The following is a 14,988-nucleotide window of genomic DNA, read 5'->3' as shown; positions in this document are numbered from 1 at the left end:
TTTAGATGTACAGTGTGTAGATACAAATTCAATTCACTGTTGTTCCCAAGTTGCATATCACTATATAAAAAGTAAATGCAAGGCATGACTGTCATGATTATGAGAAAAATGTCAACAAAAAGGGATAGATGTTGTGCGATCAGCTGTTTTTGTTGTTGCGCTGGATTCTTTGCTTTTTGTCAAGTTTAAATTTATGAAATCCTCTTCAATTAGAGCTCTTGATAGTTGCACCCCAAACATGCTTCAGTGGCATGCAGAAAAGCCAGATGAGTTTTGTTTCATTCCCTCATTTGAAGTCCTTGATAGAGAAGATTTGGTTTTAGAGTTTTTCTAGCTCTAGCGGTGGGTTAGACTCTTGCGTGTTTATTATAGGTCAGTACAGAGAAGAAAAAAGAGAAAGGACAGGCTTGGAGGAGGTTAAAAGCATCGATTTCATCCACTACAGTTAAGAGGTTAGTTAAGAGAAAATGCAGTTTCTCATTTTCCAGGTCAAGTAAAACAAAGACAATACAAAAATCACAGTCAAATAACAGAGGAGGCAGCTGGTGACCATGTAATCGTGATTGTGTAATCAGTGCAGTGTGTGATATCGGTGTCATTCTGTATATGAGATTATATGGATGAGACCATCGGAGCATTGGAGAGCTTGTCATCATTGATTAAGACCCCCAACATGGATAGCTGTGTTATAGCATGCCCTCTGTGTCTGGCCAGACACAGACGTGTAGAACTCAAGGCTACAGATGTAATGAGAAACCACATTGTCACTAGCCTTCATCAACTACAGCAGAAATCTTTGGTTATGGCAACAATGCATTGGAAACATCAGCAATTGCATTGAGAAAACCAACAAACTCAGACAAAACGAAATCTTTTTTGGTAAATCAAATGCTGACTCAAGCTTGACCAGCATAAAAACACTGCCCAGCAACAAATACTAAATGAGGTACTAAGTACCCAGTAAATTAATCTGTTAAACATGCTACAGAAAAAAAACAAACCATGCAAAAGCAGCATATAGAATAAACCAAAAAAAAGGGATTTTGTTTTACACCAATTTAACTTAAAGACCCCATGAAAAGGCTTGACAAGCATAGTTTGATGTCAACAAGGACCTCCAAATATGATGCTTTCTTTTTGAGTAAATTTAAATAAGTATCATTGACAAAGACCCGTTTATACTGTGTGAGAAAAATATTAAAATTAAGTGTGATATTATGAATACAACAATTAGCTTTTATACAGTAACTTTACTAAAGTAAAAAAAAAATAAAAAATAATAATAATAATAAATATAAATGTAAATGAGTGTTGTCAAAAGTCCGGTACTTCGGTACCAAGTCTGTACTGAAATTTTGAAAATGCGACGATACCAGCATTTCTGTAGTACAGGGAGTACAGAGTATCCGGGTATATTCGGCACCCACTGAAAGGACTGTGGCAGTATTTAAGTGAATATGACACGAGTGAAGCACTAAGCTTTGTTTACAAAAGAAATAATAGGTTAGAACTTAAATGTGACTTCGCAGCCATGGAAATATTTTGGTTCATGCTGAATGAGAGAGGTACGCGAGTCCATAAATTTAAGTTTTGTCAGCTTTGTATTCTGTTTTGCGAATCACAATCTGGTCACCCGATAAGCAGAGAATTTAACAATATTCCATTTGTTATTCCACTGAACATGGAATCTCAAATATTCTCTCACGCAGGGGATTAACGTTTCTTCCTTTGGTTTGCTTTTAATTAGGCCTATTATATTCACATTCTTTATTGTGGTAAAGTAGAAAAAACACTGTAGGACAGAAACCTTTTTGCTTGCACGTCAATTTCTATTTAACACAGTTTGCGCTTGTTATTACACTTTTACGTGTCAAGTTGATTTGTATAGCACGTTTCACACACGCCGGTGATTTTAGTTACTACTGGAATTTTGTTACCGTGACAACACTAATGTAAACGTATATTTTTTTATTTTATATTAAATTGACAGCTGTTTTTGTCTACTCACAAAATATTACATAAAAACATATACATATATTACACATTACACATTATGTATAACCCTAAAGAGACATAGCTAGAGACAGGCTATATCCATGGTGAGGTGAAAAAAAAAAAAGATATTTAAAAAAAATTTAATTAAAATAAATAAATTATATATATATAATATTTAAACATGTTAAATGATAGCTCTAAAACACACTTTTGTCAAATCATTTATTTTCTCTCAAAAAAGCCATTTGATTTCATGGGGTCTTTAACTGGTACATGGCAAACCAATGCCTTACATAACAATGGAATACATAAAAACACAAATTACTAATTAAAAGCCAAATTGGTATTCTTCTGCTGATGCTGTTTTGCAAAGTTACATCTCAAATCTATGAGAGAGAAGTGAAATTTTGAATAAGAAATTCTTGCTGTATCAAACTGAATATGTAAATCAGTCATTATCAGCAATGGGCCATCTGCTATCTCAATCCAGACAGAGTGGATCCAGTTACCATGCAAAGAGGTTCAGCCATGCACTGGGAAAAGTGTTTCTCTCTCACACACATACAGACACACAAAAGTCTCAAGTTATCAGAGCTAAAAGTGCAGAATTAGTGCTGTTTGGACTTCAGCAGAGCAAGTAGAAAAGTAGGGGCCTGTTTTACTTGGTTCATCAAATAGCACATCTCTCCCCTCATTCTAAAGTAAGTTGCTAACAAAATTTGGAAGGACAATAAAGGTCTAATTAAAATGAAAGTACAGGTCCTCTAATAAACAACAGAATAAACAAGAATTACCAAAGAGATTCAGCCTTACCAGTCTCTGTTGCTCGAGTAGCTGGTCCGCTTCCTCCTTCTCTTTTTTGTACAGGATCTCCATTTCTGTAAGCCTGATATAATACAGTGCAAGACCACTGCATCAAAAAGCTGCTCTTTCTTACGCTCAGTGCATTTTCTTTCCGCAACATAATCCTAAAAATCCTTCTTACAATAATCCAATTCATATGTGCTCACATTCCATGCCAAGAGCTTAAACTTCACAAAATGTAGATTTTGTCTTCTGTAGCAGCTGGGTGGCCCTCGGCTTTGGTTGGCTATCCAACCCTAAACTATGCATAAGCTGGGATCCACACTTCTCTTGAAGGAATTTTGCCAGTTTGAATACAAGTTCTACTGGCAGCATATAAGGTATTATTTCGATTACCACAGAAAATAATTTAGACTCATCCTTAATTTAAATATATACATATATAAAAAAAACTTACAATGGAAGTACAAGGGCAAGGCAATAAACATTCAAATGCACAATTTCCATCCATGTGTTAACAAGAAACTGGAATGTTTACTATTTCCTATTACTTACTAACTTTGTCTGTGTATTTTCATTGTAAGTGCCAGAAGGCTTGAGTCAAAATTATTTCATATAAGAAAATATAATTCTTGTATTAAATAAAATGTTGTCTTTAATAAAATCCAATGATTATTAGAGCTTTCGTACCTCTTCTCCATCTCTTGTTTCATGTCGATACCCTGTTTCTCCAGCAGTTCTCTTTGGGCAAAGGTCCAGTCCACTGGCTCTACGGGGGTCTCCGCTGTTGGGGTCTTCTCACGCTCAGCGCGAGCCTGCTCAGGGTGGTTAAACCGGAAAACGTGGTTCTTTCCCATGATAATGCGGTTACCTGAGAAATGGGAGATTATTTACACATTAAAACAATATTAAAGGCCTATGAACTAGTTTTGCGCATGTATTATCCACCTTATTTTTAGCTGGAATGTACAAGTCTTTCAATGTTAGCCACTTCTATTTATTTTAGCAGTATAAAAACAGTCCATTATGCTGCTTGTTGTTGTAAACTTTGATATCATATTATTTTAATGTATTATCGTAATAATAAACACTCTAGTTTCAACGTTTAATGTGTTTTATTATTATTCTAGTCATTTACTTACAGTGGCTAATGGACTTTTTTCACATTACTTTTTATATAACTACAATTAATCAGATTAAACCAGAGTTTAAGAACTGTAACAACTGAAATGTGCAGGCGGCTATCAGTGACTCACCTGAGCGCAGCTGGACTGCAGAATTCACACGTTTTCCATTTACATATGTTTCAGATCCTTCGCATGGCTCCAACGTGACAATCACTGTAGGGACAGAAGACAATTCACTACCTCCAGCAGCAATATCAGACTTTCATTGAGTAAAAGCTTAAAGAACAAAAGTACTCAGATATAAAGGAGGGGAAATAATCTTTGACAAAAGTTCATTTGCACTGAGCTGATCATGTCTGATTTAAAAGTGTTTTACTGTTGGCATGTGAATCGAACACAGATAAATGGATCTAAAGATTTAAGTGAACACTTGCCATGTCCGTTGGCATTTCTCTCACTGCGGAAGATACAGTGCTCTTCCTTGATGTGCGCTCCACTCAGAACAATATCCTGTCTTCTTTCTGCATCTGCCTGGCCCACCCTATCAAAACAAAGACATTCATTTTAATTACCACAGGGATACTCAAACATTACCTTACAGCACTATAACAAGGTGCAATGCAACAAGTTTTCTGTGACAAGCAATTTGCGTGTGTGTGTATACAACTGGAGAAGTACACAAACTCAAGAGGAAATCCTAACATCAAAGCAGTAAACAGAATCATGTCCTTTGTAGGACCCTTGACTAGCTGGATATGTAGCAACCATTAGATGCCTCAATGCAACATACAGACAGCTAAGAAACTTCTGACAGTTATGGAAGTGATTTCATACCTTGTTATTCCATCCTTGATATAATAGAGCAGACATTCTGACATCAAAGGATCCTCATTCAGGTTCACCAGGTGAGGGGTCTGTAGGGAGACAGGGTCAATGAGAATGCCAGACAAGTCAGACAGACAGGAGTGCCTGATGTCACTACAGTTACATTCACAGGCCAATTAAAAAGTGAAATAATGAGATTAAATATCATCTCAATAATTACAATGACTCACAGAAAGTCATAAAATTTGGCTTCTTCAAAGGCTGATAATATGCCACATTAGCCTCTATGAACTAAATAACTAGAAACTACTGTACATCATTATCTACTACTATACCACCAACCTTTTTGGGTGAAAACACCCCATTAAAGTCAGTATAGAGTTCACATGGCCTTTCAATGAAATGCTATTGGATAGCCAAAATGACAAAGAGATGAAAGGAGAAAAAGGAGAGAAATTGAATGAAAACATGAATAAGTAGACAAATAAAAAAAATGACAGAGACATTGTTCTAGAGGCAGGCTAACCGTGTTGATGTCTTACGCTAAATCAGTGACAAGTATTTGGTTAGTAATTCCGAAAACCAAAAACTTTTTGTCCTATTTATTAAAAGAACTGATTTGATTAGACTCTTGAGAGTCATTCATTGAACACTGTCGCGTTGAATGCCGGTGAAGGAAACGCTACAGCATGCTGATGGATGTACATTTGTTTCCATTTCCTACAGTCACTGAAATTAAGAGTAATGTGGGAAAATTAAACTATTCAATAATACACAATTATGGCATGCTACAGGAACTCTAATTGTTTAGACAAAACAAAACCTTGAATTCTACAAACCTGATTAGAAGAATAAACACTAAAGTCTTCAATAGACAGTGACGTTGGTCGATCAGGACCAAACTAATAGGATTCCATTGCAAGAGGCAAGCAAAACAAAAGATAAAAGAAAAAAAAGAATGGAAGGAGAGTGATGGATGATGAAATACTAAGAAAGAAAGGCCCAGACATGAGGACATGAGAAGGAGCTGACTGGTGCAGACAGTAATGGTGATTAATGACGAGGACTTCACGTGTTGTACCTTTTTAGGAGAGAAGACACCCAGGGTTCCCCCATCCTCCCGTATGGCCACTCCCATCTCTGCCAGCAGCGCCTCTCTGAGGGGAGGGAGGGAAAACATCATGGACATTACAATCAACACATTTTTATAACCTTTTCAGTTAGCAACAAATGCAGTTGGAAAATGTATATTTAATACTTCAGTGTGCATGTTAGTGTTGAGGTCAGTGGTGTGTGACAGCTACTTGAGTCTGGTACAGACTCGCACCAGCTGAGTATGCGGACACATAGCAGACACTCCTCATGGGCATGATGGGTATTGGGCACAGGGACAATAGGAAGGGAGCCAGATGGCACCCAAGCCCTCACTGACCTCTCCATACGGATGGCCTCAGTCTTCCTCAGCTTCTCCTCCCAGGTCTCATTCAGCTCGGCTATGATCTTCTCCGACTCCTACAGGACCGCAGACAAAGAGGGTCAGCATATTTCAAAGGATAATTTGGAAGTATATGATGGGAGGTATAAGACAGGGTCTGAAATGGCTAAATATTGCTGCCATGATAATATCGTTTAGAATCTTTTGGAGATTTTTTAATGTTTTTTAAAAGAATGTTCACCAAGGCTACATTTCAAAATCAATCTATTTCTATATTATATTATATTATATTATATTATATTATATTATATTATATTATATTATATATATATATAGAATAATCTATAATTAGCACCAGGTCGTCTTTTCCATACACTTGCCATTGTGACCTGCCTGACCTGTGTGTAATACTAAGAAGCTTAAAGCTTATTCTGCTATTCAGCACTGTGAGCACATCTTGCTGTGTGTTAAATCAGACATAAGTTATGGGGAGGCCATACATTTCAGGGTCCTATGGCTAAAACAGAAAATCTAGGCAATAAGCCTGTGTGCAAAGGGCCAAGTGCCTGATGTGGGGTCAAGAGCAGTAAACACAGCTAAGTATGGGAAGCTCAACACTCATTTTCCTCTATTGTGTCTGTGCCTTATTGTCCTTGGCTGGAAGGAAGACCAGAACCATCTGGCCTGAGATACAGGAAGCTCCTCTAGATCCTTCCTAAAGGGTTAACACCCCTGCCATCTGTTCATGTAGAAAGTAACACTGTGGCTTCTTTAAACCTTGGAGCCGATGCTTCTAAGAAACCCAGATCACTATAGAGGACTAGGAAAACTGGATTATCATTATATTAGATCTGCGTATACATATACGCGACTAAACATCAAAAGTTTGGAATAATTATGATTTTTTTGTTTTTGAGTCTCACCAAGGCTGCGTTTATTTGTTCAGAAATAAAGTAAAACATATTATATTTAAATAAAAATACAAAATTAATTCTAAATTGTAATATTTTAAAATTTATTCCTGTGATGCCAAAGCTACATTTTCAGCATGATCCTACAAAAATCATTCTAAAATTTCGCATAACGTTTTTTACTGTATTTATCAAATAAATGCAGCCTTGATTAACATTAGCATTCATAATTATTCCAAACTTTTGACCGGTAGTGTATATTTTCAAGTAAGAAATGGGTTGTATGCAGGGCAATCACAGAAATCATGAAGTGATGGGGTCCATGTGAATCATACAGCAAACTGTCTGATTATGTTAATGATTGAGGTCAAGGATGCTCTCACTTTTTATCATACATCAATATTTTTGGCTAATACAAAAGAACAGGTCTATTTCTGGCTGATTTCCTGCCGAACTGCGTCGGAGGTTGACGTCACTAGTGCGTGCAAATTGCCGTAACCATGGAAACTATTGCCTGGAAGCTGTAGCCACATATACTTTCTCTCTCTTTTCCTCCCTTACTATCTCACACATTTACAGAGTCTCAGTGAATGGTTTAAAGCCACTGGTGGGTGGGCAAGTATGACAAGATAACCTTTTCACTCCCACAAATAATATAATATAATATAATATAATATAATATAATATAATATAATATAATATAATATAATATAATATAATATAATATAATATAATATAATATAATGTTTTGTTTTACAAAATATTTATATTAACATAAATATTTATATTAACATTTAACTTTTTTTTTAAATAAAAATGTAAAAAAAAAATTGGTATCAACAACCCAGAAATTTCACTGGTATCGGCTTCTGAAACAACCCACATGTCACAGATGTTTACAGACAGCTGGTATGTCAGATATCATTCATTAAGTCACAATCTGTCAGAATAAAAGCATAACAACACAGATGAAGTCCTTGAAATACCTCTCAGGTTACCATGGTGATCCAGAGTAGAGTATACATATGCATGAGAACATGCAAATCATTATGAGTAGAGCATTTTGAATATAAAAGGTCACCAGGTGCCTCAAGCACCTCCATTATCTTGTTACACAATGTCACCTCATCAGTTTTGATTAATTTAAGAGAAAACCTTTTTGACGCCAGGAAATGGCTATTAACTTAAGCCCTTGTTTTGAAAATGCTCGTCTGTGTACCTTCAGCCTCTCGATGGCCTCTTCTCCACCCGGCGTGGACATGATGCGCTCCTGGATGCTCGAAACGGACTGCAGCCCTGCCTGGCTGCACAGAGAGCCTAAGGACGGAGATGCCGTCAGGCAGCCCATAGGTGCTGTGGAGAAATGGCCAGGCCGTTGGTTCTCTGAGGCAAGCAAGTATCTATGCTTATTGTTGTGTATATCTTTCAGGTCTGAGCCACAGAGAAGAGACAGACGACGCAAGGAGGGAGAAGCAAAAGTGGTGGAGACAGAAATGTAAGAGAGAGTACAAGAGACAGAAAGAAAGGAAGAAAAAGGACAAAGAGGAGGAAAGACCAATGTAAGACACACAGTTCACATCAAAGGATTACAACAAACACGCCAGTCAGATGCACAGTTTTCACCTCAGGTTGTTCAATGGAAACGCATTTAAATACCCAATAATACTTTAAAAATCCAATTCACAAGTCTTTGTCTTATAAATAATGTTGTTAAAACAAGATATTAAACGTGTTTTAGAGAATGTATCTTGAATTTAACTTTTTATTCTTGTTCCATTGGCAATTTTTTTTTCAATTGTTAAGCATAAACCTCACTACATTTAGCTTAAAACGAAATGAAACCCAATGAAACAAATCCACTTTAACATTCATCATTCATTTTTGTCTTGTTAAATATTATATTTTATTCAAAAAAGCATCAGGACACAGAAATAAAATTGGTTGTGATGCAGTTTCTGGCTGATTTTCAATTCAAGATACATTTTTGGAAGGTAAATTTATTTTGTTTCAAGAATATTAATTTTGACTACTGTATACAATATTTTTTACATTTTTAAATATAAACTAAAAAAAAAAAAAAAAAAAAAAAAAAAAAATCACAAATTTTCTAATATTTTAATATGTGGATATTAAAATGTTACACATATTGGGCTTAGATCAATTTTTAAACATTAATTTTAAACATTAATATTCTGTTTTAAGAATATTTATTTTGACTACAGTATATAATATTTTTACATTTTTAAGTATTAACTAAAAATCACAATATTTGAATATGTGGATATTAATATTTTATACAATTTTGCTTCTTAAGCAAACTTAACTAAATTTAATTATTATTTAATAATAATAATATATTTAAACAATAATTTAAATAATAATAATGTTTTAAAATTAAAAGAAAGGTACTGATGAAAAGGGATAATTCACCCAAAAATGAAAATTCTGTCATCATTTACTCACCCTCAAGTTGTTCCAAACCTGTATGAATTTCTGTATAAATTACAAAAGAAGGTATTTTGAAGAATATGGGTAACCAAAAGGACCCCCATTGACTTCCATAGTATGAAAAAAAAAAAATACAGCTTTGGAACAACTTGAGGGTGAGTAAATGATAACAAAATTTTCATTTTTGGGTGAACTATGCCTTTAAGAACTGGATTTTTTTTTAAGTGTTAATATGATTAATGTTAATATGACTGCCTTTGAGGAGTAACAATCAATAAATAATATAATATTTAATAAATTATGTAATAATGTCACCTTAAAACAGTGCAGCTTATCTTACAAGCACTTTTAAATGTGATAAATGACTTTTTCTTTTTTTTTTAATTTGACTTGATTTTGACCTGGGTGAAAACTGACACTTCTCAGAAGAGAGAGAGGAGTGATGGGGTGGGGGATTGCATCAAGGTTACAAACCAGGAGAGGAGGGCTTGGGGTGGTAGAAGAGCTTAATGATAACATGCTGCTGTTCGAGCTATAAAATGTCTTTTCCACGGGGCACGTCACTCTTAAAGTCATGATGCTGTCAATGTTTGTGACTGAGAGGTGGAGTGTGCTTTTTAAAAACTCTCCCAGGGAGCTTTATCACAGTTCAGTCGAGCTTTCTGCTGTATATTCACGCTATTGGATTTTTCCCCACTTCATTTATCTGAAAAGACTCTCCTGAAGCAACTAGGCCAACATGGCGGCGTAGCAGCACTGCATTACGTTACTGTTCATGCGTTCAGATGATGCGATTGAGGCCGCTAGCACACAGACCACGGCAAGCATTTCAGTCAAGTTAAAACATTCACTTTCCCAGCGCCATATGGTTGTAGCGGTAGAAAGCACAGTGCGCGTTCATCTCTCTGTGATATCAAGAACTCCCAGACAGATAAAAAACAAAATAGCCACCTGGGCTCTGATTTGGTTCTGCAGGTTTTAAAAAAGGTATGCAGAGCTTGCGTAAGAGGATACAGTGAACAGGGATGGGAGAGGACACTTGGACTAAAGCAATATGGAAATACTGAGGCTACGGAACACTACGGTATTCCTCCACTTCCACTGCAACTGCTATTCTGCAAATGTAAAATGAAGAAAACATGCACCTTTTCTCTGATAGATCATTGCTGCAGTTTGTGAACTTAGCAGTGTTCTAACGTCATCAATATCGTGACCTGCAATGAACAGTTAAATGACAATAAAACCTCACTAAGGAAAAAAAAAAAAAAAAAAAAAAAGAGGGTAAGATTCCAATAAAATTTAGTCAACAAAACATGATTAAAGGTTTGACATTAAAGAGACATTTCACCTAAAAATACATTTTGTATCTTGTCAAAATGTTTGTATTTTGTATATTTTTTTAACCCATTTCATTCTAAACCGTATGACTTTCAGCTTTAACGTTAAGCAGAATGTCATCCAAAGATTTTTTTTTTTAAATAAGTCCAAAAATTAACTCATTATTCACTTATATTCTTCCTTTAAATAGGAATAAACACTTGTCTGTTTAAGCTGTATTTTGTCTTATTCCATTGGCAAATTTTGTTATAAGCCTAAACCTCAATGATTTGCTTAAAACAGGTGGAAAACCCAATGGGACAAAACAAAATACATTTTAATTCAACATTCATCATTCATTTATTACAAATTATGGAAATATTGGAATTAAGTTGCAGTTTCATGATATATACCCTGAAAACATATTAATATTATATACAAATGTTACTTCTTAGTTAAATTTGTCTTTTAATTTTGACAATATATACTGTATATAATAATATTTCATTATGTGGATATTCAAATTATATACAATTTTGCTTAATTACATTAGTTAACCTAACCTAACCCTAAATGCAAAAAATAGTGACCTGGAATATAGTTGTATGGCTCATATCTGGACTACTTTTATGATTCGTAATGCTGCTTTTTTGGAATTGTAAGTAGTATAAATAAGTATAAATCGCCTTTCCTTGTATGGAAACTAAATCTAGGACATTCTTGTGTTTCACAAAAGAAAATACAGATTTAATGATAACAAAATGTTCATTTTGGGGTGAACTATCCCTTTAAGTGCTTCCAGATGCAGTCTATCAGATCTATCGCGCAGTTGGGTGGGGCTGGGCTTATTTGGAGGAAAGCCTGCCATTAAGACTGCATCATGCCAGACAGTCTATCAAATTAGGGTAAGAGCAAGCATAAAGCCTGCTAGTGGCACGTTAACCGATTCCAGTCCATCCCATATTTTATCTTATTTGTCTGGGATTCCTTGTGGTAAGAAAAAACAAAAAAAAAACAAAATTGAGGCATGCAAAGCCGACAGGATTGTATTCCAGAAGCGATGAAAAAGCTACTGGTAGCGAGAGGGGAGAGCGAAAGGATGCGGGCCCGTCACGCATATACACACATTTGCTTCCACTTCCAAGGCAATCATCCCCCATTGGCTCGACTGAAGAGAAGCAGGAAGAACAGGAGAAGTATGAGAAGTCAGAGTTGAGAGGACTAGTAGAGGAATGACTGACGGAGGCAGTTAGATTTGACTAGACAAAATATTGTGAAGACAAACATGAGAGGGAAACACTTGACTTTACATAATTGGCATGTGATGTGTGGTTAAACTGGACATGTTGTGTTGGAAAACAGTATTATCTGTTTCTAACCATGATATGTCCATAATAAAGCTAATCTCCATCGCATGTTGATGAACAAATGAAGACATAGAAGGAACAACATGAAGACGATGCAAGCTTGCCAAGACTGCGGCATTAGATCAGAGCTAAAGAATTCGCCACTTGTGAGCTCAGTAAGTGACCTCCCATTTGTCTAGCAACTGGGCATGCGTGTCAGTGGCCATTGGGGTGTGCTGTGCCTTGACTTACTGTCCAGGATGTCCCCTAGGCCCTGGGCACGGAGCAGTTCCTTCAACCGTGTCACCTCGTCCTTAAGCTCCCGCACAAGTTTGGCGTTGGGGTCCTCGTTGATCACGGCGTTGCACTTGATCTGCTTGGCTCTGTCCGCATATCTGTGAATGAGCAAACAAAGACAATGATCCAAACAGCCACTGATTTCACAAAAGTGTTTTTATCTAGAACAAGAAAGCCCTCTTATCACAATCAAGATCTAAGGGTGGAAGTCACACTGCTTGATGGGAAGTAGGAGTGAATTCTTACCGGAGTGTGCTGAGAGTTTCATCATAGTTAATGTCAGCAGGGCTCAGGGCGGCCACCATAGCTGTCCTTGAGTTTCCTCCTGGTTAACGACCAATTATGCAAACAATTAGAAATTCCAAAGGGCTTTTCACACTTGAAATATTTAACCCTGGGTCATTCTAAACCTCGAATCCTGGGTTATCATGCTTCACGTACACACTGCACATAATTTAACTGGGGTTCACAATTAATCCTGATGACGTTTCACATTGTGCATCCCTACATCCTGGGTTAACGTTATTTGCATATTTTGCAGTATCAGTGTAATTGATTGGATAAAGGCAGCATGGGACTTGTTTACATAGTTCTAGCATTGCGCATCCTCGTATTGCCGATTGACTACAAGGGTAAGAATGAAACAGTCTCTTCTTCACTCAAATTGTCGCACTTTCTGTCAGCGTTTGTCATTTTTACTCTCAAACGCTGAATTTACTGTTTTTATACAATAGGGCTTTTCACACTTGAAATAGTTAACCCTGGGTCATTCTAAACTCCGGGTAAACGGAATCCTGGGGTATCTTGCTTCAGGTTTGAAAGGTGAAAGTCCAATCATATTACATGGACAGAGAATTGTTGGATTATTCTGAAATATAGTCAATTCTATTTTTAATAACTGGTTCATAATATCCATGCATCATAGTAGATATGTTCATTTATAACCATCATGGATCATCAGACATACCTAAATTCTCTCTTAGCAGCCATGTCAACACTGAGTCTCGGTAAGGAATGAAGTCTGTCTTCTTTTTCTTCTTGCTCTGTTTCAAAACAGCCGATAAAACTTGTTGGAATATAGCACGTAAATACAGTTAATGCTATATTAATGAATGGGTTTAGGAAATTACTTGATGTATGAGACATCAAGAGACACTAATAAGACAACAGGTTACATGGATAAAGGTGGATAGGTTTAAATAGAGATGGTTCAGTGGTTAGTGACCGTACACGGGGAACGATTACCTTGCTGGTACAGTTATCCTGAGAAGGGAAGCATTGCCAGGAGAGAGACACACAGCACACAGAGTTACAGTACTGAAAACAGGCAGGCAAACAGGCAGAGAGAGAGAGAGAGAGACCGGTATTATGAGTACTACTCACCACCTCAGCGAGGGCCGAAATAACCTTTCCTAGTGTAGTTAGAGATTTGTTGATGTTTGCTCCCTTCCTAAGAAGCACAAACAGAAAAAAGAAAGAATATTTGTTTTTTTAAATAAACTATATTTAAATCAAATTGAATGCATTATAGCTTAAAATGAGCTTGCCTTTAAAACAAACAAGACCTTAAATGCACTGTGACCTTAGCCTTTGTTGATTATAATAATAAAAATAGCTGTGATGCATAAGTGTTTTATGTTCAGTCATGCATGTTACATTCCCTGAATATTTGTGGAGTGTGCAGGAGAGCACAGTCATTATACATATGGTAGGTGGTGGAGCTCTAGAGAGGCTGTAAAATTAGTCTGTACCTTCAGTCTGGTTCCTTTGGCCCCTGTTGAGTCAGCACGCTCACTTCCTGCCAGATCCACCAGGCTGATTTTGCTGACCTGAAACCAGACAGCACAGATACTTTCAGACTGATCAACACACACTAAAATAAGACACAAAAGAAATTTCTTCATTCTGGCATACTATGTATGTGGGAGTGTATTTTTTTCCATGGTTTTCAAAGATTTGTGTCTATTAGGAATAGAAGTATATACATATTTCTGATATAGCGACGTCCAAATGAATCAATTTGATTCAATCAAACTTATCCAGAAAGCATTTGTAAATCATTTGTTCCATTAATCATTGAGCTAAACAGTTCAATCATCCAATCATTTTAGGGTACTGTAGTAAAATCATTGGTGCATGCATGCAAAACTAATTGTGCTAAAGAATGCTTGGGTTATCTTTTCATTTTGTCGTGCTTGAGTTCAGGGCCAGCGGTGCCGCTGCCAAACTGGATGAGTAATATTAGAGCGAGGGCTGAGGAGAGACCTGTGTAGTGAATCTAATGTAGTAGCTCTGGACAATAGCTATTGTGTTCATGGACCCCATAGAGCTGTCTTTGTGTCTACAGCAAATACACAATGAGCCCCACAAACAGGATGAGTGGGACGGGTCTCTTTCTCTCAGTTTTTCTTTCTGCTTGGTTCAGGATTGCTGACTTTGTGTTGCAGGACTAATCTGAGCTCTGTGAAATGTCATAATGGCTG

The 14,988-nt window shown here is 36.5% G+C and overlaps 1 protein-coding gene across 13 annotated transcripts in view; it reads right to left on the bottom strand.

Moving 5' to 3' along the window:
* Positions 1-14,988, bottom strand: part of kif1b (kinesin family member 1B) — an 86,499-nt gene that overhangs the window by 37,199 nt on the left and 34,312 nt on the right. For 3 of the 13 annotated variants that reach the window (XM_048178236.1, XM_048178238.1, XM_048178245.1), the window contains exons 8-22: positions 14,256-14,334; positions 13,889-13,953; positions 13,751-13,768; positions 13,473-13,548; positions 12,752-12,830; positions 12,461-12,603; positions 11,989-12,030; positions 8,317-8,528; positions 6,184-6,263; positions 5,833-5,908; positions 4,761-4,840; positions 4,361-4,467; positions 4,056-4,139; positions 3,490-3,670; positions 2,809-2,881 (exon numbers count right to left, since the gene is read on the bottom strand). In XM_048178236.1, the coding sequence (XP_048034193.1) occupies positions 2,809-2,881; positions 3,490-3,670; positions 4,056-4,139; positions 4,361-4,467; positions 4,761-4,840; positions 5,833-5,908; positions 6,184-6,263; positions 8,317-8,528; positions 11,989-12,030; positions 12,461-12,603; positions 12,752-12,830; positions 13,473-13,548; positions 13,751-13,768; positions 13,889-13,953; positions 14,256-14,334 (1,395 nt within the window). The remainder of the gene's footprint in view (positions 1-2,808; positions 2,882-3,489; positions 3,671-4,055; positions 4,140-4,360; positions 4,468-4,760; positions 4,841-5,832; positions 5,909-6,183; positions 6,264-8,316; positions 8,529-11,988; positions 12,031-12,460; positions 12,604-12,751; positions 12,831-13,472; positions 13,549-13,750; positions 13,769-13,888; positions 13,954-14,255; positions 14,335-14,988) is intronic. The other 10 variants (XM_048178242.1, XM_048178243.1, XM_048178246.1 and 7 more) reach the window with 5 other exon arrangements.

Source organism: Megalobrama amblycephala, linkage group LG24 (genome assembly GCF_018812025.1).
Source record: "Megalobrama amblycephala isolate DHTTF-2021 linkage group LG24, ASM1881202v1, whole genome shotgun sequence".
In the NCBI taxonomy this organism is placed as follows: domain Eukaryota; kingdom Metazoa; phylum Chordata; class Actinopteri; order Cypriniformes; family Xenocyprididae; genus Megalobrama; species Megalobrama amblycephala.
This window is presented reverse-complemented; position numbering and strand designations above follow the sequence as displayed.